The following is a 27,189-nucleotide window of genomic DNA, read 5'->3' as shown; positions in this document are numbered from 1 at the left end:
CATTTAGCTGAATTTCATACAAAGTCTGGAGTCTTCATCTTTATGGCTCCATTAGATTTTTAATTTGAAATATATTCATTATTGTGCAATTCAGGAAAAAAACATTTCTTTGAATACTCTGTAGATTGAGAAGAGTATTTGTTAACATTTGCAACATGGGATGAATTTGCAAATTTTTTCCCCCTTTTTTCCTTTGAAAAGAGGTCTGTGTCCTTGGACATAAAATGCAAATAATCCCTGTGCTGTTAATTATCGACAAGTTGTCCCATTTGCAACCTAAGGAAATAAGGTAACACATATACTGATATACTAACAGAAGATTACTAATTAACAGGCGTTGCTTGAGAAGGGTATAAAAGAATTTCAGCATGATTTTCAATACTCTCCCCCCATCATTGCCAACGAAAAAATAACTAACAACCATGAAGTGGGTCATATCAATTTTTTTAACTTTCCTACTAAATTTTTCTGAACCCCGAACAATGCACAGAAATGCATATGGAATAGGTAAGATATTTTGTTTTCTTTTTTGTCTTTTCTCTACATCAAAATTCTTACATTTGAATTTATTCATTTTTCCTGATTTATTTATACTTCCTGCTCCACACAGAAGAAAAATATTTAATGGGGAATATCTTTAAATGTATGATAAACTTGTAGCTTTATAAGAGGTTTACAAAATCATGGCAGTGCTCCAGATTATCTACGAATGACTTATACATTCCATGTTGAATTAATGTTTTGTACTTTATTTATATAATTGGCATACATGCTAACTTTGAAATATATTTATATTATATCTCTATATATGAGTCTATAATCCTGGCTCCTTCATATATAAAACCCCCTCAGACTGATAAAATAAGTAACATCTTCACCTTTACTTCAGAAAAAATGGATCATTATTTGACTAAAGAAGAAACATTGTGGCTGGGATATAAATAAGCAAGCAAACTGTGATGCAATCATGTTCAAAAGGAGGTCTGAAATGTATTTTTAATCCTTTGATTTCCAAGCCAATTAGAGCATCACAGTACAGGGGGAAACCAAACAATTGAATTTTAGTGCTAGGTCTACTATAAATTATTCTTGTTATCTTAGCTATTCCTTAGTTTCCTAGCTTCCTCAAGTACAAAGTTAAGATGTTTGGATAGATGCTCCCTAATGTCTTCTCAGTTGTGCAGTTCTAAATTAAACATACACATTTACATATAAGAACGATCACTTTCCTGGTTGCAGTTGAAAACACCATTTCTCATGGAGTTTCTTTTGCTTTCCAGCTTCCATATTGGATTCTTCCCAATGTTCTGCAGAGATGAATTTCGTTGACCTGTAAGTTTTGCTCATATAAATGCACTTCAAATATGCAAAGCAATCACCATTTTAGTTAGGTAATTAAATGAGGCCAGATAGCCCTATGGGTTTTGAAAAGTACAAAAGCTAATTGAAGAAGTTATTTATATTGGATATCAAATGGATATTGAAGAGGTTGAAATGTTGGTCCATGCCTTAGATTAAATTAACCTCTAGAGTCCTTGAAATTCCATGGGAAAAACCAAATCATATTTTAAAAACTGAAGATTAGTATCAGATCAGTGGTAACCACAATATATAAATGCAGGAGTTTTTCACATCAATACCAATAGGATGATATTACAATATTCTGTATTCTGAATACTATGTAAATCCTAGTAGCAAATAATAGGAGGTAAAATATTCTACTTTGTTATTTGTAGAGAGTATGTTTTTCTTTTGAGTTTTGTCTATTCTATGCTCCTGAAGTTTCTAATAAGGAATTTAAAATAGTGTTTTATTGCTACTGCTTGTACCCAGAACCCTATTAAGACAATTCTTTGGTCAATCCATGAATACCATCTTGGATCAGATCTTGATCAACTAAGAGCAGATACAGGCAGACGTCTAATGACCAATTCTTTGCTTAAATTTGAAAGGCACTATAGAATATAGATACCCTCAGCTGTAGGTTCACTGCAGTGGATGGGTGACCACAAAAGCAGGAACCGCTCTTAAGGAAAATCCACTTTGAGTTCTTTAATAGATATATGTATACTTTGGGGGTACGGGGCAAGAAGATGGACGTTTCTTTCTGGATGACTAGAATCTAATTTCACATAATTTTTTTTTAGCAAAAGTCATCCCCTAAACAAGTCACATAACAGAAAACAAAAACAAACGAAAACTACATTTGAAGAAAAGCAGCTTGACATGTCTATTCCTTAAGCATTCATATGTATTTTTGTTCCAGAGCTACCATATTTTTTGCTCAGTTTGTTCAAGAAGCCACTTACAAAGAAGTAAGCAAAATGGTGAAAGATATACTGACTGTAATTGAGAAATCCACGGGCAGTGAGCAGCCTGTAGGGTGTTTAGAAAATCAGGTGAGTGAATAATAATAATAATAATAATATCCCACTATAGTATTTGACCAAAGTTTAGCAGGCAAAAGAGTAGATACAGGGATGCCATGAGAAATACACTTAAATATTTGAACGCTTGTTGGATGAAAGAAGAATTGGATTAATTCTGAATTGCTGAAGAAAAAGCAGTGAGTACCTGTTGTAAAGAGACAATATAAACATGGTGACTAAGAGCGAAGGTTCTGAAAGTTGAATATCTGGGTGACCATGAGCATGGTACTTAACTTCTTCGAGATTTAGTTTCCTTATCCGTAAAAAAAGGAATAATAGTAGCTTTCAGTTCAGGTTTGTCATAAAGACGGATATAATAATAACAGAAGAAGTCACTTTTTATTAATCACACAATGTGACAGACATTATCCGAGGGAGTGTTACATACTCATTGATAATAAAAATATTTTATGACATGGAGCATAGCACTGATGACTCAGATGGATGTCCAAGTGAGCGAAGAAGAACCCCTCACTGGGGTTACTGGTTACTGGTAGAATATCAGCTTTGCTTACAAACATTAGTTTATTAAATACTTACAATAATCTTAGGAGGTAAATGCTATTCTTTCGGGAAGCTGAGCCACAGAGAGGTTGAGTAACTTTTTTTGAGGGAGTCCAGAACAAGGATTTAATCTAGGCCGTCAGGCTTTAAAATTAACACCCTTATTGGCTTCGTTACACTATACTCTACACTGTAGTGAAAGTGAGGCACATACTGAGGGTTGCCAGATTTAACAAACAATAACAAAATATGAAACTCATTTATAATTGAGTTTCAGTTAAACAATGAATAGTTTTTTTAAAATATACCTTAATGTAGAAGATCAATAAATAATAGTTATTATTGCTTATTTTATTTCAATAGAAAAAAAAAACCTAGGAACTTTGTAATGATTAGAGTTACCCAATTATGGGACAAAATGCCCAGAGAATCTTCTCTCATGGTGGGACTGATGAATGGCCAAAAGTCAATGTATTTGGAATATTTTAGAGGAGATGCCCTTTTAAAGATATAAAATACTTTGCAACTCTGAAATTGATGATTTCATAAAACTCTCTGTTTTGCATCTCTATTTTTGGCTTGTCCTGCTAATGTAAAAATTAAGCAAAATACATTCCATATTGCAACTTTACGTCGAGAGGTTCACGTTAATGTTACAGATTGGCGGTTTATCACTGTAAACTTAAAGACATGATTTTTATGTGGATTGAGAATTCAAAGTCTTGCTTAAGAGCTGTAGGATTCTCTAAATATTAGCAGTTATAGAAGCTATATAAAATTTGCTGAGATGAATGAAACATGTATTTCTAAGGCATTCTTAGGACTATCGGTCTCATCATCCGATGTTGGTAAAATTAAGGCAACAAAAAAAGTGGCTTACGCATTTTTAAAAGGCTCATAGATATCATGGAGCCAAACTGTTGATAAAATAAGAGGGGAAAATGAAATATTTCAAATATTTTTTTTCTGGGGGGGGGATAAAATATTGCATGGTGTTTTCTCTTTTAAGATAAGGTAATTTAATAGTCATGTGTATTTCTCAAGGTTGGACACCAAAATTCCACTTCCCAAAAGACATGAGAGAAAGCTCTCATCTGGCTGAAACTAAATAAAGTATATTGGAATTTGTATTTTTAATTTGTAGTTCTGATTTTGGGTATTAGAAAACTTCTCATGTGTTTCACAGAATTTCAAAATACAGTTAGTTGTCTTTCTTTAAAAACAAATATTTCCTATAGCTATCTGACTTTCTGGATGAACTTTGCCATGAGAAGGAAATTTCTGAAAAGTATGGACTCTCAGATTGTTGCAGCCAAAGCGAAGAGGAAAGACATAACTGTTTACTGGCACACAAAAAGGCTACTCCGTCATCCATCCCACCCTTCCAAGTTCCAGAACCTGTCACCAGTTGTAAAGCATATGAAGAAAACAGGGACATGTTCCTGAACAGGTAAGGATCCAATTTAAAGGTAGATTAAAACCCCAGAAGGAGAGTAGTACCAAGCATAATCTAGTATTTCTGCAATTTACAGAGGTACTCTAAAAGGCAGAGAAGTGGCAATAATTTTGCACCAGCTGAGGTCCTGCACTAGGAAATCAGGCGGACCATTTGGAGTGCAACTTTGTTTCCATAGCATGCTAGGTAGATGAGTACACAACACTCACGGGACCCAACAGTTGTGAGATACACCTTGTTTTGTTTTGTTTTGTTTTTCCTTCCTTCTAATCTCTCCATTTTAGTTTGCCCAGGAATATTTTAGTACCGCACAAAGTGGTTCCTTCTGGAGCCAAATACTTGGTGTTTCGTGTTCACTGAATTACCCGGAAATAAAAAAAAAAATTAGAGATTCAGGAAAGTTTAAGATATGTTAAACATGGCTAGCAGCTATTGACCACTTAGGATTTTGTAGGACCATGTGTGCTTGGCATGCGTGATCAGATTAGTGCTCACTACCTGCCTTTGAAGCCTGTCCTTTTTCACTTCATTCTTCTTCACATTTTGCAGACTAGGAAATTGAAGTTTAGAAAGTTGAGATAATTGGCTGAGGGCACAGTGCTAGTACATTCCAAAGCAGGGATTTGAACACAGGTTCTCTGTTAGGGGATCCTATATCTAACTCTCAATCACTTCTGCCTTGCATGCTGCTGTCTTGCATGTCTAAGCCAGAGAAATAGAATGCCTGCCCTTAGACCATCTTTGCCATGGGGACTGTCGAGGTGGATGATTCCGGATTCCAGTTCTAATGGTTATCCTAGTTTTATATGTTTGTAAATCTCACAGTGCCTTTTCATTTCATAGGTACATCTATGAGATAGCAAGAAGGCACCCCTTTCTGTATGCACCCACAATTCTTTCTTTGGCTACCCACTATGGCAAAATAATTCCACCTTGCTGCAAAACTGAAAATGCAGTCGAATGCTTCCAAACAAAGGTATTATATTTGTACAGATAATCTGAATCAATCCTTTAATCTGGCTATGGCTCATTAAAACGAAACAAAGTTAAAAATGGAAATATGCTTTGTATGCAGACTACCATTTTCAGAATAGAGCATATGTTAGCAGTCTGATATTCTTTGCGCTAAAACAGCTGGATTTGCTGTTTTGTATTCATTCCTTTGGCAAACAAGTATTATATGACTAAGGACATGAGTCTGGGGGTGGGATAAAGGAAGACAGAGGTACGGGTCATAACATAAATGAAAGAGAGAGGAATAGGAGGTGGAAGGAGGTGCGGTAGAAGGAGCAGGAGGAGAAAAGGAGGCACAGAAAGAGAGAGGAAAAAGAGAAAGAAAACTATGACAAATACTTTACGTTCATTATTTCTTTTGATGCTAAGAACAAATTTGAGGTGTAAACATCATCATCACCTAATGAAAGGAAATGTAGGTTTGGAGAGGTGAGCAGCTTTTTTGGGTTTGGAGAATGAGAATAACGTCCACAATTAATTACTTGCCACAACAAAAGTCATACAACAAAAATTTCCTAAGGACTGTGATTATTCCCAGAACGTCAGTCTGTGACGCGATCTTATCATTTACTCACTTTTATGTGTGTGACAGAGCAGACATTTAAGAAATCATCAGGTTTCAATTAGTTTAAAAGTACAGTTGTGCACTCAGTATCCCAAGTATGAAAGTTATAATGTTCTTGTTTTAGAGTATTTTAAATAAATCTGTCTGGCATAGATGTATATAAACCAACCTAAAAGAAAGAGTGAATGAAGTTCTGTAAAAATGTATCATGTTTGCAATTTTCATAATATTCCTTATGGTCTCATGCTTTCCTTGAAGCTGTTGGTTTTCTAATTATTAGCACCTGCAAAGGAAAATACATCCTTTCTTGACAACTTGTTTCTTGTATATCTAGACAGCCCTGATTACAAAAGAATTAAGAGAAAGCAGTTTGTTAAATCAACATATATGTGCAGTGATGAGAAATTTTGGACCCCGAACCTTCCGAGCCATGTAAGTTTACGCCCTATAAGTAGGGAAGAGGGTGATATGTGCAAAACCACTATTTTTCAGTTTGAGCTCATTTTTCTCATTGTTTCTGTTGTTGAGAATGAAGTTTCCTTTGATGAGAGCTCATGCGATTAGAATCCTGAAATCCCAGGAGTGGAAGGAAGCTAACCCATAGTCTGCTGCTTAACTCTTTGTAAAGCACACTTAATTTACCTCTGTCTCATATTCTGTCTTTGCTGTAAGGATGCTGAGGAAGACAGTCCAACCTCTTCATTTGTACATGGGAATAAACTGAGACCCAGAGAGATTAAAGCAATTTACTCAGGACCCCACTGCGAGTCTTCAGAGCCCAGTGTTTCTACGTCCTGATCGTGATTTATTTTCCTGATTCATATTTGTCTACTAGGCCAGTGATCTCGAATTGTCTGTATCCTGACAGTTGAGACTTTGGCATCAGATGTAAGAATCAGAATTACCAAGGGGTTAAGGCTGTGCTACAGGGCAAGGCTGCTACTGGCCTCATGTAGCTCCTGACCGTTTCCAAATTTGGCTGATGTGAATGAGGAACTGTGCTCCCAGTGTAAACTACACACCAGAGTTTACAGACTGAGTATGAAAAAGAGAATGTATAATATCTTCTTAATTGGTTTTTATGTTAACTGCATATTAAAATATTTTTAAAATTTTTTTTAACATTTATTTATTTTTGAGACAGAGAGAGAGCATGAGCAGGGGAGGGTCAGAGGGAGAGGGAGACACAGAATCTGAAACAGGCTCCAGGGTCTGAGCTGTCAGCACAGAGCCCAATGCGGGGCTCAAACTCACAGACCACGAGATCAGAACCTGGGTCGAAGTCGGATGCCTAACCGACTGAGCTACCCAGGCGCCCCTAAAATATTTTTTTAAATACATTTTTTTTTTTTATTTGCATATAGTTGACACACAATGTTGCACCAGGTTCAGGTGCCCGACATAGTGATTCAACTTCACTATACATTTTGCTGGGCTCACCTATAGAGATGTAGTTACCACCTGTCACCACACAATGCTATTATCATTATCATTGAATATACTCCCTATGCTGTGCCTTTTATTCCCTGTGACTTATTCATTCCATAACTGGAAGCCTGTATTTCCCTCTGCCTTCCCCCATTTTGCCCATCCTCCAACCCTCCTTTCCTCTGGCAGCCACCAGTTTGTTCCCCGTTTTTATAGGTCTGATTCTGCTTTTCTGTTGGTTGATTCATTTGTTTCCTTTTTTAGATTCCGCATATGAATGAAATCCTATGTTGAAATGGTATCATTTTTATATATTGGGTTAAAAACATGTTATTAAAGTGAATTTAACTTTTTCCTCTTTACCTTTTAATGTGGCTACTAGAAAATTTTAAACTACATAACTGGCTTAAAGTGCTCTTCAACCTTTACAATGAAGCATTTCTAGTGTAGGAAAATATTTGAGATGCTAATTGACGAGTGTTAAATACATGCATTCAAAGTTCATTAGTTTGTGTGCTTGTTAAATGACACATTTAAAAATTATTATACATAGTGGAAACCTAGGTTAAAGTTAGTCATGAAGTTAGTTCTAAAATGTTTTCTTAGAATAGGTCAGATTTTGCTTTAACTACCTTCCAACTCTGGTTATTAGAAGCTTAGACTGATTCGTGAATTGCTTCAATTTTTTCTTACTAATAAAATATAAATTAAGTTATTATTATAATGGTTGTATTTATTATTTGCTCTCCATAAGTGATTAAGCTTAAATGTTATAAATTTATAAAGAAAATCTATCCTTATCAGAAGCAGCAACACCAGTTGCTCTAGGTGGTAGTGGTTTCATCTAGACATCTCTTAACACTTAAGGAAATATGTAGAAGGAACAAGCTTTTTTACTTCTTATTTCCCTTCTGGCCACACTCCATTCTTGGTATGCTGACATGTCTGAATGTTCAGTGGGCTCTACTTTCTTGTCTTGTTTCATGTATTTGCACATATACGCCCCTTCTGTATTCTCACAGTATTTTTTTTCTCCCAAGTAAAAAAAAAAAATGATTATTATTTTCATGGAATTTTCCATTTCTTAATTGTTTGTCCTTTTAATTTTTTCCCACCCACTCACTATGGTGATTATAAGCACTCAGCATCACAGATGAGCAGCAAAAAGATAGATTTCATCCCAATTCACAGGAAAGGTTTTAAAGACAAATAAATCATGTCCAAAGTATTTGTGGGGACGGGTCACTTTATAGAACCATTGCCTTCGAAGATTGGTTGGAATTGACAAGACTTATAATGCTTTCCCTTTTCTTTTTTTATGTTTATTTATTTTGAGATAGAGAGAGTGCAATCAGGGGAGGGGCAGAGAGAGAGAGAGCGACAAGGAATCCCAAGTAGCCTCTGGGCTTGATCTCCTGAACTGTGAGATCATGACCTGAGCCTAAAGCAAGACCTGAGCCTAAAGCAACCACACAGGCGCCCCTCCCTTTTCTTTTCAAACAGCGAAAGCATTTCAATTCTTTCTTTTTGGAACTGCAACTATATTAATATTCTCTCTGTATTATTTAATTTTGGTAGATAATCAGGATTGATTTCTAATTCCTTTCCTTCCCCTTTAGAACTGTTACTAAATTGAGTCAAAAGTTTTCCAAAGCGAATTTTACCGAAATTCAGAAACTGGTCCTGGATGTGGCCCACACACATGAGGAATGTTGCAGAGGAAACGTGCTGGAGTGTCTGCAGGATGGGGTAAAGAGTCTTGCTTCCCAAAACAGAGATAATTCCACTTTGTTTTCTTTCTTTGGCTCTCCTTCTACACGGGAGAAGGCTGTTGGAGTTGGTCACAGGGTAGGGTAGCTAGCTGGCTGAGTCAAGTCACAGACTTCTTGACCGTAAAACTGAAACTGTGTTTTGTTAACCCTGCCTTTCACTTAAGAGATACTCTCCTCTCGTGACACCAGGGCCCATTCTTTCTTCTGAAAATGATCATAAACTCCACATAGAATCTTGGGGGAGAGACTCTTTACTTTTAACCAATTGGTTTTTCTAGCCATTTATCATTTCATTTGGCAAATATATACGGAATACTTTCTGTGTGCTAGACATTATGAAGGACACTAAGGCAGAAGCTTCGCTCGGGGAGTTTACAGTCTGATGGGAGAGATGAGGCATGTAGGGCCTGTCTTCTGTTTGCTGTTATCTCCACAGGCCGGCTGCACGATGCCTGGGCCACAGAAGGGGCTCTATTATATTTATGATATGAATACAACAAAATGACACAACAAACAACAAAAACAACACCAGAAACTGTTCCACAAGATACAAAGCCACAGAGAGAGGCGTGGATAAAGGGCTCTAGGAGAATTAAAAACCAAAAGAAAATCCCCCAAACAGAATCCTCAAACGTGCCATAGTTAGTCGCCATTTTAGCAGCATGGCATTCATCTATTCTGGACCAACTTTAGGCTTCCTGGATACTGTACAAGAGGCCTATCTATCCCCAAATTCCTTCCTCTCTGGTCCCTGGTGATACACCGTCTTTTCCAAGAAGGCTTCAAACCATTGCTCTTAGATATTCAAAAGGCTTAGAAACCCAGGCTTGAACCTGGTTTCCAAAGGGTTGGATGTGGAGATAAAATGCTCATTTGAGCCAGTCCCATGGCAGTTTGGCTGAAAGAGGCAATCTCTGAGCAAAGGCAGAGATCCTGGTGTGAAGAGCTGAGGAAGATTCCCAAAGACAGATTTCCTATTTCATTTATTTTTCCTTTTACAAATTTTTACTTGCATATTAGAAAAATTACTTTGTTTTTCTTTGAAGTTAGTTGTCTTGGTTTTAATTGACGACTTTACTGATTTCTATAGGCACTTAAATTATTTTTCCATTTTTGGAGCTCATTACCACCCTTTTCCTTTAAAGGGGAAAAATTAATTTCAACATGGTATGCCAATTGGTTTTAATGGCTGAATGATGGGTTCTAATTGTTCTTACTGAGAAGGCTTGGATTTTTAGTCCCGTGACAGGGATATGGAAGTTCTGTTCCATTCTTAGATGTGCTGAAATTTCATCATCTATAGCCTGCCCTCTGGAGGTCATAGTGGGTCACTGCAGATTGATCTGTTAACATGGAGCAGGAAGTTTGCTCTCCATGATTAGGACATCAACAGCAAACGTTGTCCAGTAGCCCATTTTAATAGGAATAGAAAGATATATACCTATGTGCATGTCATTTGGTTTGAAGAGTATATTTCTATCTTGTTTTCAAAATCTTCCTAATACAACAAAATAGATTTTAGCTGACAACTATGAAAAGAAGAATTGAACAAACAGGTAGGTAGAAAGGAGTAAGGAAAAGCAAAGTAGGGAGAAAGCACTAACATTAGAGACAAGGTAAAATGTCTTCTATTTCTTTTTTTTCTCTCCTTCTCTCCCTCCCTTCCTCCCTCATCTTCCTATTACAGGAAAAAATTATGTCCTACCTATGTTCTCGGCAAGATATTCTGTCAAGCAAAATAGCAGAATGCTGTAAATTGCCCATACTTGAACTTGGTCAATGCATAATTCATGCAGAAAATGATGACACACCTGAAGGATTATCTCCGAATCTAAATAGATTTTTAGGAGAGAGAGATTTCAACCAATTTTCTTCAAGGGAAAAAGATCTTTTCATGGCAAGGTAACACACTCTGTAAATGTATGTTCACATGAGTAAAGATTAGTATGTAGCTGACAGTTTTGTGTTGCTGAAATGGGGAGGGATGGTTACAGGTTTTGAACTCAGTATGTTTGGGTGATGCTCGAATGTTCTGAACCAAAATCTATTTAAGCAGATAAGTAGGGAATAAGGAAATGAGATCTATCTTATACTGATGAGACTTTCACTATTGCCGCTACTAACTGAAGCTATATTTTATTTTGTATCAATTTCTCTGGGATCAGAAGCACTGTCATCTTTGTATGGATTACTCGTATGAAGACTACTACTGAGCTTCCAAATAAGATATGGATATTTTGTGATAATAAGGGCTAATGGTTATGAATGTGCTTTTTCACTGTGCATGTTTTCAAAACTTTCCGAAGTATAACTCAATAGATAATGGTAGATAGAAGGGCTTTTATTAGAACAGTTTATTTGCTATTTATTTAATATGTGTTTTATTTTTGTAAGAAAATAAAAATGTGTAGAGATACTTGCAGTATAGTACTTTATTGTAATATAACTGATAGGAAGCAAGCAGTCAAGTTAATACATTTTCCTTTATTGTACAGTGTGTATCTATGGACACTATTTGAGGAGGGATTTGTGTAGCTCTTAGGATTTCAGGCTTAATGATCTCCAAGGGTCTTTATAAATTTAAAAGCCTGCTTCTAATGTAATAATGAAAATAATGGCCCAGTTTTCTCTTTCATATTCCCTAAGGATATCACTCTATACTTGCATTCAGATTGGACATACATAATTTGCATTCAGATTGGACACACATAATTTGCACTGCCAAATAAAATTACACACACAAGAACAAAGTCCAAATTGAAGAAACCCACATTGACAATTTATTGGTGGCAGAACTAAATATTACTTATATCTATGACTTGGAAATACAATTAGTAAATTCAAGAATTATCTTTAAACATACCCACCCACACATCCAACAATAATTGTTTATCTAATAGAAGCACTTCTTCAATTAGAAAGGTTCTTTGCAGTAGAAATTTTCTCAGCTGAGAATGATCTTCCTCCAGGTACTTGTGTAGCTTCCTTCACCCAGGGTTCTGTTCCAAAAGAGCCACCCAAAGAGACATTTCTTGACCAATGCTCTAAATTAAGACTCACTCCCCCCACATTCTGTCTTCCTTTATTTCTCTTCACTCATTTATCACCACCTGAATTCGATGACCTAGTTTTGTTTATTCATTTCTGTCTCCCTGTAATGTATACTTTTGAGAGGTCAGGCATTTTATCTTATACCTTACTGAATCCTTACTGCTGAAAGAAATGCTTGCATAGAGTAGACACTGGAAAAATATTTGTTGAATAAATGACTGTAAAGCTCATAATTGAAAAACCCAAGTGAAGAGTGCAAAAGAAAACAAAATAGCACTTTAGAACAATTGGATGGATTATAATTTGTATTAATAGTTTTACTGTGCATATAGTTCAAGTCATATTTGATTTCCAGGCTTATGCATTTGAATTTTAACGTTTGCATGCCATATAACACAGGAATAAATTGTCTCTTAATTCCAACAACATGATATTTTTTCACACTCATTTCAGATTTACCTATGAATATTCCAGAAGACATACTAAACTTGCTGTCCCAGTAATTCTAAGAGTGGCTAAAGGATACCAGGAGTTATTGGAGAAGTGTTCCCAGTCTGAAAACCCTCTCGAATGCCAGGATAAAGGGGTGAATTGCTCTTACTTTTTAGGGAGAGTCTGAAAAACTGCATAGAAATTATCCATTAAAAATGCTGTGTCTATAGAAGCATCTAGTTATTAACTAGTAGTTAGCTAGTTACATCTACTAAGTAGTCATCTAGATATTAAGTAGTTATTAACTAGTAGTCAACAACCAGTGGCCTACTGTAGGAAGAAAAATGGCAACCAAAAGTTCTTTGACACACAGAATAACAATAATACCCATTTTTGAACAGCTCCAGAAAAGCAAGAATTTGTACAGAAAGAACTGTAATCCTTTATCCAAACATTGAATTCTGTCATCACATAGCTTGGTGATTCACAGTTTTAAGCTTAATCTCCCCAAAGTCCATTTGTTTTTATTTTTATTTTTTTAATGTTTATTTATTTTTGAGAGAGAGAGAGAGTGCAAGCAGGGGAGGGGCAGAAAGAAAGGGAGACACAGAATCTGAAGCTGTGGTTCTAGGCTCTGAGCTGTCAGCACAGAGTCAGATGCGGGGCTTGAACTTGTGAACCATGACATCATGACCTGGGCCAAAGTCAGACACCTAACTGAGCCACCCAGGTGCCCCGGTCCATTTGTCTTAATTGTCACAAGTCACACTCTCATTATCTTTAGTATTACAAAAAAACCCTCTAAAATTGGTTTTTCTAAGATTGGTGTCAGAATAATATATTATTGGTCAATTTTTACATACAAAGTTATGTGTCCCGGAAGAGAAGAAAATGTACATAATAATGCTTGTATTTTCAGGAAGAAGAATTGGAGAAATATATCCAGGAAAGTCAAGCATTGGCAAAGCGAAGCTGTGGCCTCTTCCAGAAACTAGGAGAATATTACTTACAAAATGCGTACGTTTTTAAAAATTTTTTCTAATGTTTACTTATTTTTGAGAGAAAGACAGAGTGTGAGTGGGGGTGGGGCAGAGAGAGAAGGAGACACAAAATGTGAAGCAGGTTCCAGCCTCTGAGCTGTCCGCACAGAGCCCGACTTGGGGCTGGAACTCACGAACCACGAGATCATGACCTGAGCCGAATTCAGACACTTAACCGACTGAGCCACCCAGGTGCCCCAACGCGTATGTTTTTTTAAACAGCACTTTTAGTGATTTCAAATTTTGTAGTGCGAGGGAAATATAAACCTAAATTAGTCACCCAGGGCTACTCTACTTTCAGCCCCTATTTCATATTGGAAATCAGTGTAATCCGATCACCCAATTTCCCTTGGGAGAAGGTATTCATCCCCATTCCCCTCTTCTAGAGAGCAAGAAGAATGGCTTATAAAAGTCTGATATTGGTACTTCTCTGGGTTCCCCAAATCATGCAGATTTTTGCAGAAAAGATATTTATTCTGTTGCAGTCTGTCAGAGTGGAATCACTGAATAGATCAAAGCTAGTATCAGTGAAACTTCGGAGGTTGGAATAGGTGTCAGTCTACTCTCCAGAGTTTGTTTCCCCATGGTGATATGTCACTATAATAGAAGTATAGGGAGTGGTGGTTAGAGCAAATGCATCTTGAAAGGTGGTCCAAATACCTTGTTGGTAATACAAATGAGCTGACATCATGGCTTCTGATACCAAGAGAGGATCTTTGAGAACGAGTGAGGAGTCAACAACTCATGAATGGCTCAGCAGGATTTGGTGAAAAAAAAAATTGCTTCTTTCAGGTTTCTTGTTGCTTACACAAAGAAAGCCCCTCAGCTGACCCCACCTGAGCTGATGGCCTTCACTAGGAAAATGGCAACCGCAGCAGCCACTTGTTGCCAACTCAGTGAGGACAAGCAATTGGCCTGTGGTGAGGGAGCGGTGAGTGTTTTGTTTAGTTCCATTGTGTTTCTGCCCCGTTTGACTTGAAATGGTCTGATAATTCCCATTTAGGGGAAATGGTAAAAACCACTGTGGAGATGGTTTTACTAGACTTGTTTGATTAGCTACAGTTGGAGAGGGCATGAACTCAGCTCTGAACAGTTGGGCATGTGGCCAGGCTTCTGGTCCTTCTAGAAAGGCTGGGGGAGTGCAACCAGTTTATCCAAAGATGTCTAAGCAAGCTTTATGTACCGGAAAGAGAATAACCAACACATCATTCAATTCAATGATTTCCTCTTTTTGTTCACGAAATACTTTAATGTTAAAAAAAGAAGACAAAGAAAATCAATTTTGAAATGCCCCGTTACCGTCTTCATTTTATAGCAAAATGAGGCTCAAAGAAATTACATTAGGACCTACATGTCCCAGGTAGTAAATGGTGGGGCTGATATTTGAATGCATATGCAGCTCTTCCCAGAGCCCAGGCTCCAACACCCAATGCCATACCTTCTTCACAATTTCCTTTCTGGTTGCACATGCCTCTACTGCTGCTGTGCTATTATCCCACTGCATCTAGTTCACACATAGATCTTAGTTACTCCACTGTGCATCCATAAGCATTGAGTTTGGTCTAATGGACACAAGGAAAAAAATGTGAATTGAGTTTAAAAAAAAAAAGCTTCACTTTTGATAGATGAAAGTAAGTCATTTTATTTATTAAAAATTTTCTTTTTCAATGTTTGTTTATTTTTGAGAGAGAGAGAGAGACAGAGCATGAGCAGGGAAGGGGGAGAGAGAGAGAGAGAGAGAGAGAGAGAGAGAGACACACACACAGAATCCGAAGCAGGCTCTGTGCTCTGAGCTGTCAACACAGAACCTGACTGGGTGCTCAAACACACGAACTTTAAGATCATGACCTAAGCCAAAGTTGGGCACTCAACTGACAGAGTCACCCAGGTGCCCCTATAAGTCATTTTATTTTTAGTATACTTATATTTTTGTCTTTTGTAGTATAATCATCTTATCATATTAGGGACATTCCCCCTCACCCCTTTAACAGGATAAAGAGTTTAGAACAGGGTAAGCTGAATAAGAAAATGACTTTCTCGTTAGTAATGCCAATCATCTTTACTTTCTAACGTCACTAGTGTCATAAAATGACAGGCTGATTTTTTTCATTATTTTTTCCCTTAAAATCATAATTGTGAACCAAATTGTACATTTATCGTCTCCCCTTTCCTCTTTCGGATGCCAAGGACTTATTTGCTAGCTAGTCTTCATGTCTTGGAATTTTCCACAAAAGGTAAGAGTGGAAGGAGAATTCCTGTGATTAAGCATCACCTTTATCATTGATTGAATCCCACGTGCTGAGAGACTGCAGGGACATGGGCTGTCGTAGCAGATTGGGAGTGTAGGTTCTGGAGGCCTCCTGCCTGCATCCCCGTCCACTGTCACCACTGAAAAGCTAGTTATAGCACTTGGCTTGAGCTTTCTCATCTGACATTTGGGAATAAGAATTGTACCACCCACATAGGATGACTGTCTTAAATGAGGTAATCCCTGTAACTCGTTCAGAACTGGCTGGATACATAGTATGCACACAAAACATACTGGCCATTATTACAAGTTATTACCAGGTATTTAAGAAATATCTTTGAAGTGTGGAAGGTAGGAGGACTGTACAAGAGGAAAGCCTTAAAAGACACACACACGTGCACACATACACACGCTGGCCTTGTTTCTTTTCAATTAGGATTATACACACACACAAACACACACACACATATACATATGTATACCTGTATGCATGCATGATGTGTGCAAGTATGTATGTATATGAAAGGATGAGGCTTGTGAAATTGTACCTTCAGAAAGCGATTCTCTGGGTCCCAAAAGGAAAATGGAAAGTTCCACTAGATGGATATACATGAAAAATTTAAACCATGTATTTAAGCCATCAGGGCAGATAATTTTTTGCCTTTGGAAGTATGTATGTAACTGGAAGCGTATTTTATTTTATTTATTTATTTTCAACGTTTATTTATTTTTGGGACAGAGAGAGACAGAGCATGAACGGGGGAGGGGCAGAGAGAGAGGGAGACACAGAATCGGAAACAGGCTCCAGGCTCTGAGCCATCAGCCCAGAGCCTGACGCGGGGCTCGAACTCACGGACCACGAGATCGTGACCTGGCTGAAGTCGGACGCTTAACCGACTGCATCACCCAGGTGCCCCTGGAAGCGTATTTTAAATAACTCAAGGGGCTATCTTTGACATTACCTATGAAATATTTGCCACTAAATGTGAAGTTTATCCCCAACAATGAGTGAAAAAAGAATCCACAATGTGGCAACATATGATCCCAGGGAGCAGATTTTTTTGGTAATACTGATTATAAATTACTGCCTTAAAAAACTGCAAGAATTTTCTGGAAGCCTGAGTCAACATAGCGGCTCATGCTGAATCTCCTTGCTTTCTTCTTTCCTGTTGTCCTAACCAGGCTGATCTTATTATTGGACAATTATGCATCAGGCATGAAGAGACTCCTGTAAACCCTGGTGTTGGCCTGTGCTGCACTTCTTCGTATGCCAACAGGAGGCCGTGTTTCAGCAGCTTAGTGGTGGATGAAACATATGTCCCTTTGCCATTCTCTGCTGACAGATTCATCTTCCATAAGGATCTGTGCCGAGCTCAGGGTGTAGCACTGCAAACAATGAAGCAGCAGTAAGAAATGGTTCTTTGCTAACAGGGAGAAGACCAACAACACCAAATAGGAGTTGAGATTTCTACCTTACATACCCAACAATCTTGGGTTTATTAGGAGAATGTTATTGCCCCAAAGCACTTACAGTGGCTTTTAAAATAGTTTTGTCTCAGTGCCTTCACAGCCTCATGGGAGCATAGGCCTGGAAAAATTCACTAGGGTGGACAAGTTTTTCTTTGTAAAAACAGTATCCTCACTGTTGTGATACATGTTGGGACTGAGAAAAATGGCAATCTACTTTGGGGAATTAGGATATGTCCTTGCAGTAAGTTTGGGTACCTCCATTCCAAAACACTGGGAAAACACTATTGAAACTTTTTTTCGCACTGTTTACTTCTTGAAGAGAGTAACCATAATATTTGAGTCAACCATGAAGTATGGGTGTTATGAGATGGAATGCACATTTCAATTCATTGTGGGAGGCATTCTGTAATAGTGATGTTAACACACGCCAGTGGAACTTATGTTCTCCAAATTCCCATGCATTTTAGTACTCACTTGCTTGGTTTTAATATTTGTTTTTTTGTGTGTTTATTTATTTATTTTGAGAGAGAGAGAGAGAGAGAGCAGGGGAGGGGCAGAGAGAGAGGGAGAGAGAATCCTCACAGCACACAGCCTGACCCAGGGCTCGATCTCACCAACGAACCATGAGATCATGACCTGAGCCAGAATGAAGAGTGGGTTGCTTAATCGACCGAGCCACCCAGGTGCTCCTACTCGCTTGCTTTGTAAATTGTCTTCCTGCATTTTGGGAAACCTGTCCTTCCCTTTTTTGCTGTCACAATCTGTGTCATGCTTCAAAGTACAGTAAGAATGCTGCCTCCTCTGGCAAGTCTTCCCTAGTCTCCAGTCAACATTGGTTCCAACATGAAAGTGCTGCTAAATGAGTAGTGCAGGTGATTGGTGGGACCGGTGCTCAGGTATGGGTGTGGTAATTATGAATGGCAGGAACTTGGAACTCTGGGTCTTTGAGTATTGATAGGATATACGTTAGACTGGAGAACTGGAAGGATATTCCAGGCAAGTAAGAACAAGACTGTATCTTACTACATATCAGTATGGTGGCACTATAAAATCATGTTTCATCAATCATCTGCACAAATCCAGACTAGTGGGATATCTACCCATTTCTAGCCTCAGTATTTCTGATGAAGGCGTTAGACAGAGTGCATGTTGTAAATCTCGTGATGGGTTGATGGAGTGAGGATTTAGGGGGAGGGTTGCTAGGACTCTCAAGACTGCTAGGAAGTCTTTAGAAAAATACCTTTGCATAACAGGTTTCTCTTTTATTTTGTTTAAATTATAGATTTCTCATTAACCTTGTGAAGCAAAAGCCTCAGATAACAGAAGAACAACTTGAGGCTGTCATTGCAGATTTCTCTGGTCTACTGGAAAAGTGCTGCCAAGGCCAAGAGCAGGAAGCCTGCTTTGCAGAAGAGGTATGTGAAGCCCATTTTCACAATCAAAATACTTAGGATGGAGTTTTATGTAATGAATAACAGAAAGAATATTCCACTCATCTAAAACTTTAAAATAATGCCAGAGAGATTTAAATGTATTTGGAAATAGGTTGAAGGAATTTATGACATTTAAGAAATAATCAGTTTTCTCACTAGTATTAGAATGAAGCATAATTTTAGAATATGTTAAGAAAATTAGTAAATTCAACTTATTTCCTGATAGAGGGAACTATAAACTGAATATATAATTAATTGATGATAATTTAGACAGTTTCTGGCCTAGAACTGATCGCTTCAGCTAAATGGAGTAAAAGGACTTAGTAGCAAGTTAATTGTGGAAACAAGATATTGGGGGAATATTTCTTTTTTTAAAATATATGAAATCTATTGTCAAATTGGTTTCCATACAACACCCAGTGCTCATCCCAAAAGGTGCCCTCCTCAATACCCATCACCCACCCTCCCCTCCCTCCCACCCCCTATCAACCCTCATTGGGGGAATATTTCTAAAAAATATTTTTGAACTCATTTAGGATCATGCCTTTGTATATCAACAGACTAGTAATTAGGAATTATCTTAAACTTATTATTTAATAATTTTAAATGGATTTGTAATTGCCTACATTTTATAAGCCTTTAGTTTAGGTTACTAAATATATTTGAATATAGCATCATTACAATTTTGAAAGATATTTTATAATTCAGCCTTTTTGCCAGGTGTACACTTATCAATATGTGTCTGTGCTTTTAGTAGAGAGGGTGGAACACAGATAACCAAATCAGATAAAACAAAACTGATAAAATAGTTTTGATGTAAACCTTTTCTGATGAACATGATACAAAAAGATAAATGTCGCTTGATATGGGAAGACATTCATTTAGATGTAGAGAACATTAACACGTAGCAGCTATACTTTCTCTGCAAACCTTCCAATTTCTATGACTGATTTGTGGAGGAAGGTGAGGGGTGTGGTGGGGCTTGGTAACAATTTGGAGATTGGTGTAAGAGAACAAGCTATGTCTACTATTGGTACAAGTGGATTTTTGTGTTCTCTGGCTTCCGTGGTCCCAGCTTGCTAGCATCAGAGGTGTACTTGAAATTTGAAAACAAGTAAGCGTGCAAGTCAATCTTGGCTCAGGTTATGATCTCACGGTTCATGAGCTTGAGCCCCATGTGAGTTCACCCCTAGATGGTGGAGAGTTAATGGCAAAAATGGCAGAGCCATCCATCTCTTCATCTGATGATTCTTATTTGCTTTTCATTTTCAGGGTCCAAAACTGATTTCAAAAACCCGTGCTGCCTTGGGAGTTTAAATTACTGCAGGTAACAGAAAATTCAGACAAGGATAAATCTAATGGTCATTCTCCCAAAATATTGATCCATAGCAAAATACATCCTGAGACCTACCATTAAAATGCTTTTTAAAAAAATAAATGCAATTTAATACAGAGTTTATTTTAGAAATGCTGGAACAAAATTGTGTCCACAATGTTGAATCAGTGACTCAACAAACTCAAAATTCTCTTAGATTTTTTCTAAGTTTCAGAGAATGCCATCAGAAGATCTTCCCATCTATTTAGTACTTCCCCGATGCAAAATAATAGAACCAGTTACCTGCTGCACCATTCATTTAATTAGTACTTAACATATTTTTGTTTGTATTACAGGGGGAAGAAGAAGACAAAATAAGTCTTCATGGTTTGGTGTGCATCTTTTCCTTTAATTCTAACTGAGATAGTGCTTTTTGTGAATTAATGAAATAACGACTTTATTATGAGATTTCTCTGTCATATAAATAAAGTATCTTCAAATGTTTCCTTTTTCCTAGCCTGCTTATTTATGAAAGTTTATAAATGATTTAAAAAAACAATTATGTATACCACTGTCTGAAGCAGATTCTGATAAAAAAGCGGTGAGTCTTGGTTGTTGTAGGAGATTAAAACAACTCAAGGATGGATTTACAACACTGAAGGCTATGGGGTGCCTGGGTGGCTCAGTCAGTTAAGCATCCGACTCTTGATCTTGGCTCAGGTCATGATCTCATGGGTTCGTGGGTTTGTGCTCTAGGTTGTTAGCACTCCCCATCCTCCCTCTCTCTCTGCCCACCCCCTCAAAATAAATAAATAAATGAACATTAAAAAAAATGAAGGCTAGATTACTTGGTGCCCTAAAAATTGCTCAAGTTAAGCCCTGTGTTGCTGCCAGGAACCATTGTTCATTAAATGAACACTTAAGTATTCTAACAGATACACTGGAAATGAAAAAGAAATTCTTATGTTTTTAGGGGACCCATCCAGGATGATGCTACTCAAAATTTAACATCTACTTTTTTCTCTCAATGCTGTTCAGTTCTCTATTCACAGACATTTAAAAATGCAAGTGTTTATTGTAGTTATTTTGATTGAATATAATTAATATTTTTAACAGTTGATTTTTCCTTATTTTACAAGTATTTATTGAGCACTCACTGGGTACCAGGTCCCGTTCTGGGTGCAGTCACTGTCCTCCAGTAGAGAAGGACACAACTAATAGCAATGCAACAAGATTATGGACACTATAGAGGTGGCAACAAATTATGGAGTGAGTCAATGGGTAGATGAAGCCTAATCTGACTGGGGGAAAGGTTCACACTGAAAGAGGCAGACATTAAAGAAGAGCCTTAGAAGATGAGTGGACATTCATTAGTTCAAGTAAAGAAGTCCAATTCATTAAAGAGGAAAACATAGCCTATGACAAAACATGATGAATGGCTTGGGGGTGTACAGGGTGAGTAGGAAGGGTATAGATATAGAAGATGAAGCCAGATATAAAAACTATGAAGGATTGAGCAGGTTCTCATGAGTTTTATTCCAAAGGGTGTGGACAATATCTTATAACAGAATACCAAAGTGAGATCTGAGCAGAGAAGAGTCATCATGGTTAGTTTTTAGGAGGATAACTCATGAGATAAGGAGTATGGGGAGTGTGCTCAGGGGAAAGCAGAGGGGCAAGATCAGCAAGTGATGCAAAAAGATCAGCCCACCAGTAGGGGGCCTGTTTATCATATTAGCTTTGAATAGAAATCTAAAAATTACATTCATGCTTTGCCCTCTGCTCCAGGGCAAAACAATTGCTCCAGAGCAATAAAACGAGCTTTCAGTTCTAACTCAGTTATTTTGCACTTTACATTTTTTCCTTCAATTCTGTTGTAACATCTGGGGACCTTGTCTGATTTTGGTGTAATTCTAAAAGGTAACACAGAGATCACAATAAGATAAAATAGAACTCAGTATAAAAGCATTAAATGGTAAAAAACATTTTTTTAGTATTAAGAGGAAAGTTTAATGAAGATGAAACTATTAGTAAAATCTATGAGTCAAATGACATTTCCCTGATATATATATATAAAGAACAAAAATGATCGGAAATACAAGGACAGAGTATCACAAATATAATAGTACATTGGAGATGTTAGAGCATTTCTACTTTGAAAAAACAAGTTAGGCAAACATTAAAGTGGAAGCTTCTCTAGTCCAGTTTATGGATGACTTCCATACTGAAATCCAGTGGTCAATTCTCAGTCCTTAGCTTACCTGGATTCTCTCAGCACAGTTGACACAATCGATCACTCCTTTCTCCTTGAAACATTTTCCCATTTGGCATTTACATTTTCCTCCAACGTTACTGGCTGTATCTCCTTGGTCTTCACTGCATTTTCTGCAACTCTTTAACCTCTAAATGTTGGAGTGTCTCAGAGCAGCTTTTCCTGAATCTAAATTCACTCTCCAGGGGATCTCATCTGGACTTAGCTCATTGATACCATCTAGGAGTTGACAACACATATTTATATCCCCACCCTGGATTTCTCCCTTAAGCTCCAGGCTCCCATGTCAGTTTCTCTCTGACATATTCATGTTGATAATGCAGACACAATTCAAACATAGCACTTCCAAACTGAACTCTGTCCTGCCTCAACTTGTGTCTCCCTCTGTCTTGTTCATCCTTCTTGTTGCTCAAACCAGAAGACTTAGAGCCATCTATGGCTTCTCTCTTCCATATCACCCCTACATTCAACCAATGAGCAAAGCCTGTTGGTTCTATTTCAGAGGATATCCAGAATACGACTCTTTCTCCATACCCTTAGTACAGGCCGCAATAATACCACACATGGATTATTGCAATATCTGCCTAATTGGTCTCCTTCAAGTACCCTTGCCCCATCCCCAGCTCTAGTTTCAACATAGTAATTGAAATCATCCTTTACATCTAAGTACATTACACCACTTTTCCACTTAAAACTTCTAATGGCTTCCCATCTTGCTCAGAGTAAAAATCAGTCTGTGCAATGACCCTACATGATGATACCTTTCTGCCCTCTTCTCTTGCCTCTTTTCCATTGGATTTTTTCCCATAGGCACAATGGCCTCTTTGCTATTCTTCAAATTACCAATTAATTTCCTGCCCAGAGTTTTGCCCTTGTGATTCTTCTTGCTTGGAAAACTGCCCTCAGATATGTGGGGCTCACTCAATCACCTCCTTATCCTTCTATTCATTATCATCTGCTTGATGGTGTCTTCCTTGACTGACCTATTTTATTTTTATTTATTTCTTTTTTTAATATGAAATTTATTGCCAAATTGGTTTCCATACAACACCCAGTGCTCATCCCAATAGGTACCCTCCTCAATACCTATCACTCACCCTCCCCCCCTCCCACCCCCCCATCAACCCTCAGTTTGTTCTCAGTTTTTAAGAGTCTCTTGTGTTTTGGCTCCCTCCCTCTCTAACCTTTTTTTTTTCCTTCCCCTCCCCCATGGTCTTCTGTTAAGTTTCTCAGGATCCACATAGGAGTGAAAACATATGGTATCTTTCTCTGTATGAGTTATTTCACTTAGCATGACGCTCTCCAGTTCCATCCACGTTGCTACAAAGGGCCATATTTCATTCTTTCTCATTGCCACATAGTATTCCATTGTGTATATAAACCACAATTTCTTTTTTCATTCATCAGTTGATGGACATTTAGGCTCTTTCTATAATTTTGCTTTTGTTGAAAGTGGTTTTATAAACATTGGGGTACAAGTGCCCCTATGCATCGGCACTCCTGTTTCCCTTGGGTAAATTCCTAGCAGTGCTATTGCTGGGTCATAGGGTAGATCTATTTTAAATTTTTTGAGGAACCTCCACACTGTTTCAGAGCGGCTGCACCAGTTTGCACTTCCACCAACAGTGCAAGAGGGTTCCCGTTTCTCCACATCCTCGCCAGCATCTATAGTCTCCTGATTTGTTCATTTTAGCTACTCTGACTGGCGTGAGGTGGTGTCTGAGTATGGTTTTGACCCCGAATAGCCAAAGTAATTTTGAAGAAGAAGACCAAAGCAGGAGGCATCACAATCCCAGACTTTAGCCTCTACTACAAAGCTGTCATCATCAAGACAGCATGGTTTTGGCACAAAAACAGACACATAGACCAATGGAATAGAATAGAAACCCCAGAATTAGACCCACAAAAGTATGGCCAACTAATCTTTGACAAAGCAGGAAAGAACATCCAATGGAAAAAAGACAGTCTCTTTAACAAATGGTGCTGGGAGAACTGGACAGCAACATGCAGAAGGTTGAAACTAGACCACTTTCTCACACCATTCACAAAAATAAACTCAAAATGGATAAAGGACCTGAATGTGAGACAGGAAACCATCAAAACCCTAGAGGAGAAAGCAGGAAAAAACCTCTCTGACCTTAGCCGCAGCAATTTCTTACTTGACACATCCCCAAAGGCAAGGGAATTAAAAGCAAAAATGAACTATTGGGACCTCATGAAGATAAAAACCTTCTGCACAGCAAAGGAAACAATCAACAAAACTAAAAGGCAACCAATGGAATGGGAAAAGATATTTGCAAATGGCATATCGGACAAAGAGCTAGTATCCAAAATCTACAAAGAACTCACCAAACTCCACACCCGAAAAACAAATAATCCAGTGAAGAAATGGGCAGAAAACACGAATAGACACTTCTCTAAAGAAGACATCCAGATGGCCAACAGGCACATGAAAAGATGCTCAACATCGCTCCTCATCAGGGAAATACAAATCAAAACCACACTCAGACTTACCTATTTTAAATTGTATCCCTTTACCCATGTTCCACACCACTTATCACCATCTGATATACACTATATTTTACTTGTTTATTTTCTGTCTATCCCCCTCTTGTAAGCCCCTGAGGAGAGGGATTTTTGTCTGTTTTGTTCACTTCTGTTATCCTCAGCATACAGAACAGTGCCTGGAAAATAATAAGCATTCTATAAATATTCCTTGGATATGTGGGTGAATCTCACATGTCACAGGCTATATTTTTATTATAAGGTGGTGAACAAGAGAGGTTGCTAGCTTCATCTTCTCCAAGTCACATCAGAAAGAGGGAGAAACATAGATCTGAGAAATTTACATAAAAACATGAGAAACCTCTGAGGAAGTTAAAGACTCTTAAGATCTGGTGTGTTGGGGGGGCACCTGGGTGGTTCAGTCAGTTGAGCATCTGACTCTTGATTTTGGCTCAGGTCATGATCTCATGGTCGTGGGATTGAGCCTTGTGTTGGGCTCCATGCTGGGCATGGAGCCTGGTTAGGATTCTCTCCCTCCCTCATGGGCACACTTTCTTTCCCTCTCTCTCTCAAAACAAACAAACAAAAAAACAAACAAACAACAAGAACAACAACAAAAACAAAAAAAAGAAAAGAAAAGAAGAAAAAAGTTATGGTGTGAGTGGTAGTCCAAGGTAGCTATCTTTCATGAGAGTTTATAGGTATTGGGAGGGATAGATTTTATTTATTTATTTATTCTTCATATTTTTATTTAAATTCCAGTTAGTTCACATACAGTGTAATATTAGTTTCAGGTGTAGAATTCAGTGATTCAACACTTACACACAACACCTGGTACTCATCACAGCAAGTGCACTCCTTAATTCCCATCACCTATTTAACTCATCCCCCATCCACCTCCCCTCTGGTAGCCATCAGTTTGTTCTTTATAGTTAAGAATCTGTTTCTTGGTTTGCCTCTCTTTCTTTCCCCTTTGTTCATTTGCTTTGTTTCGTAAATTCCACTTATGAGTGAAATCATATGGTATTAGTCTTTCTCTGATGGACTTATTTCTCTGATGCTTAGCAGAATACTCTTTAGTTTCATCTACGTCATTGCAAATGGAAGGATTTCATTCTTTTTTATGATGAGTAATATATATATTGGATATTTATATGTGTAAATATGTATTTATAATACATAATATGTACATATAAATATTTATATGTATAAAATATATACATCTTCTTTATCCATTCATCACACAAGGACATTTGGGCTCTTCCCATATTTTGGTTATTGTTGATAATGCTGCTATAAACTTCAGGGTGCATGTGTTTTTTTGAATTAGTATTTTTGTATCCTTCAGGTAAATACCTGGTAGTGCAATTGCTGGATCATAGGGTAGTTCTATTTTTAACTTTTTGAGGAATCTCTATACTGTTTTCCGGGGTTGCTGCACCAGTTTGCATTCCCACCAAGAGTGTAAGAAGGTTCAGGGAGGATAGATTTTAACTTGTGCTTTTGTCTGTACACTAAATTGCAAAGAAGTCTCACTTGCCTCATTGCCATAAATCAGAAGCAGTAACCTAGACTGCCTGTTGTCCATAGCAGAATATCAAGATAGGCCTAAATTCCTGTTGGGATGACAAACTGTTGAAAGCAGGTGAGCATATGCCAGTCTGAATTAGAGATAAGGGAGATTCCAGAAAATTGCTTTATAGTATGGAATTATATTGGTAATGGATAATAATAAGATCTCTGGAAATACCAAAATGCTCATGAGCTAAATAATACACTTCTAAAGAACTCATGAATAAAAGAAGGAACTAAAAGGGAATTTAAAAATATTTTGAGGGGCCATCTTGGTGGCTCAGTTGGTTGAATGTCCAACTCTTGATTTTGGCTCAGGTCATGATCCCAGAGTTGTGGAAATGAGTCCTATGTTGGGCTCTGTGCTGAGTGTGGAGCCTGCTTAAGATTCTCGCTTTCTCTTTCTCTCTCTCTTCTGCTCCTCTCCCTGCTTGTGACTCTTTCTCACTCTCTGAAAATAATAATTAAAAAAATATTTTGAACTGAGTGAAAATACACAACATATCAGAATTTGTGGGATGCCAGTAAAACAGTGCTTAAAGGAAATTTATAGCACGAAAGGTACTCTGTTTTATAATTTGTAGCACTCTGTTATCTTCAGATAACATATATTAGAAAAAAGGAAGATCTCAAACAGTGAACCCAGCTTCCACCTTCAGAAACTTAAAAAAAAAAAAAAGAGC

At 37.6% G+C, this 27,189-nt stretch overlaps 1 protein-coding gene across 1 annotated transcript; it reads left to right on the top strand.

Moving 5' to 3' along the window:
• The first annotated feature begins 422 nt into the window (after positions 1-422).
• On the top strand, positions 423-20,159 carry AFP (alpha fetoprotein). The gene is made up of 14 exons (XM_047857325.1): positions 423-507; positions 1,281-1,332; positions 2,267-2,399; positions 4,172-4,383; positions 5,233-5,365; positions 6,303-6,400; positions 9,016-9,145; positions 10,856-11,070; positions 12,673-12,805; positions 13,571-13,668; positions 14,484-14,622; positions 17,122-17,345; positions 18,692-18,824; positions 20,115-20,159. Exons 1-14 carry the CDS (start codon positions 423-425, stop codon positions 20,157-20,159), a joined length of 1,830 nt encoding a protein of 609 aa, XP_047713281.1.
• The last annotated feature ends 7,030 nt before the right edge of the window (positions 20,160-27,189 follow it).

This window comes from Prionailurus viverrinus, chromosome B1, assembly GCF_022837055.1.
Source record: "Prionailurus viverrinus isolate Anna chromosome B1, UM_Priviv_1.0, whole genome shotgun sequence".
Classification (NCBI taxonomy): Eukaryota; Metazoa; Chordata; class Mammalia; order Carnivora; family Felidae; genus Prionailurus; species Prionailurus viverrinus.
Note: the sequence above shows the minus strand (reverse complement) of the source record. Positions and strands in the feature narration are given on the sequence as shown.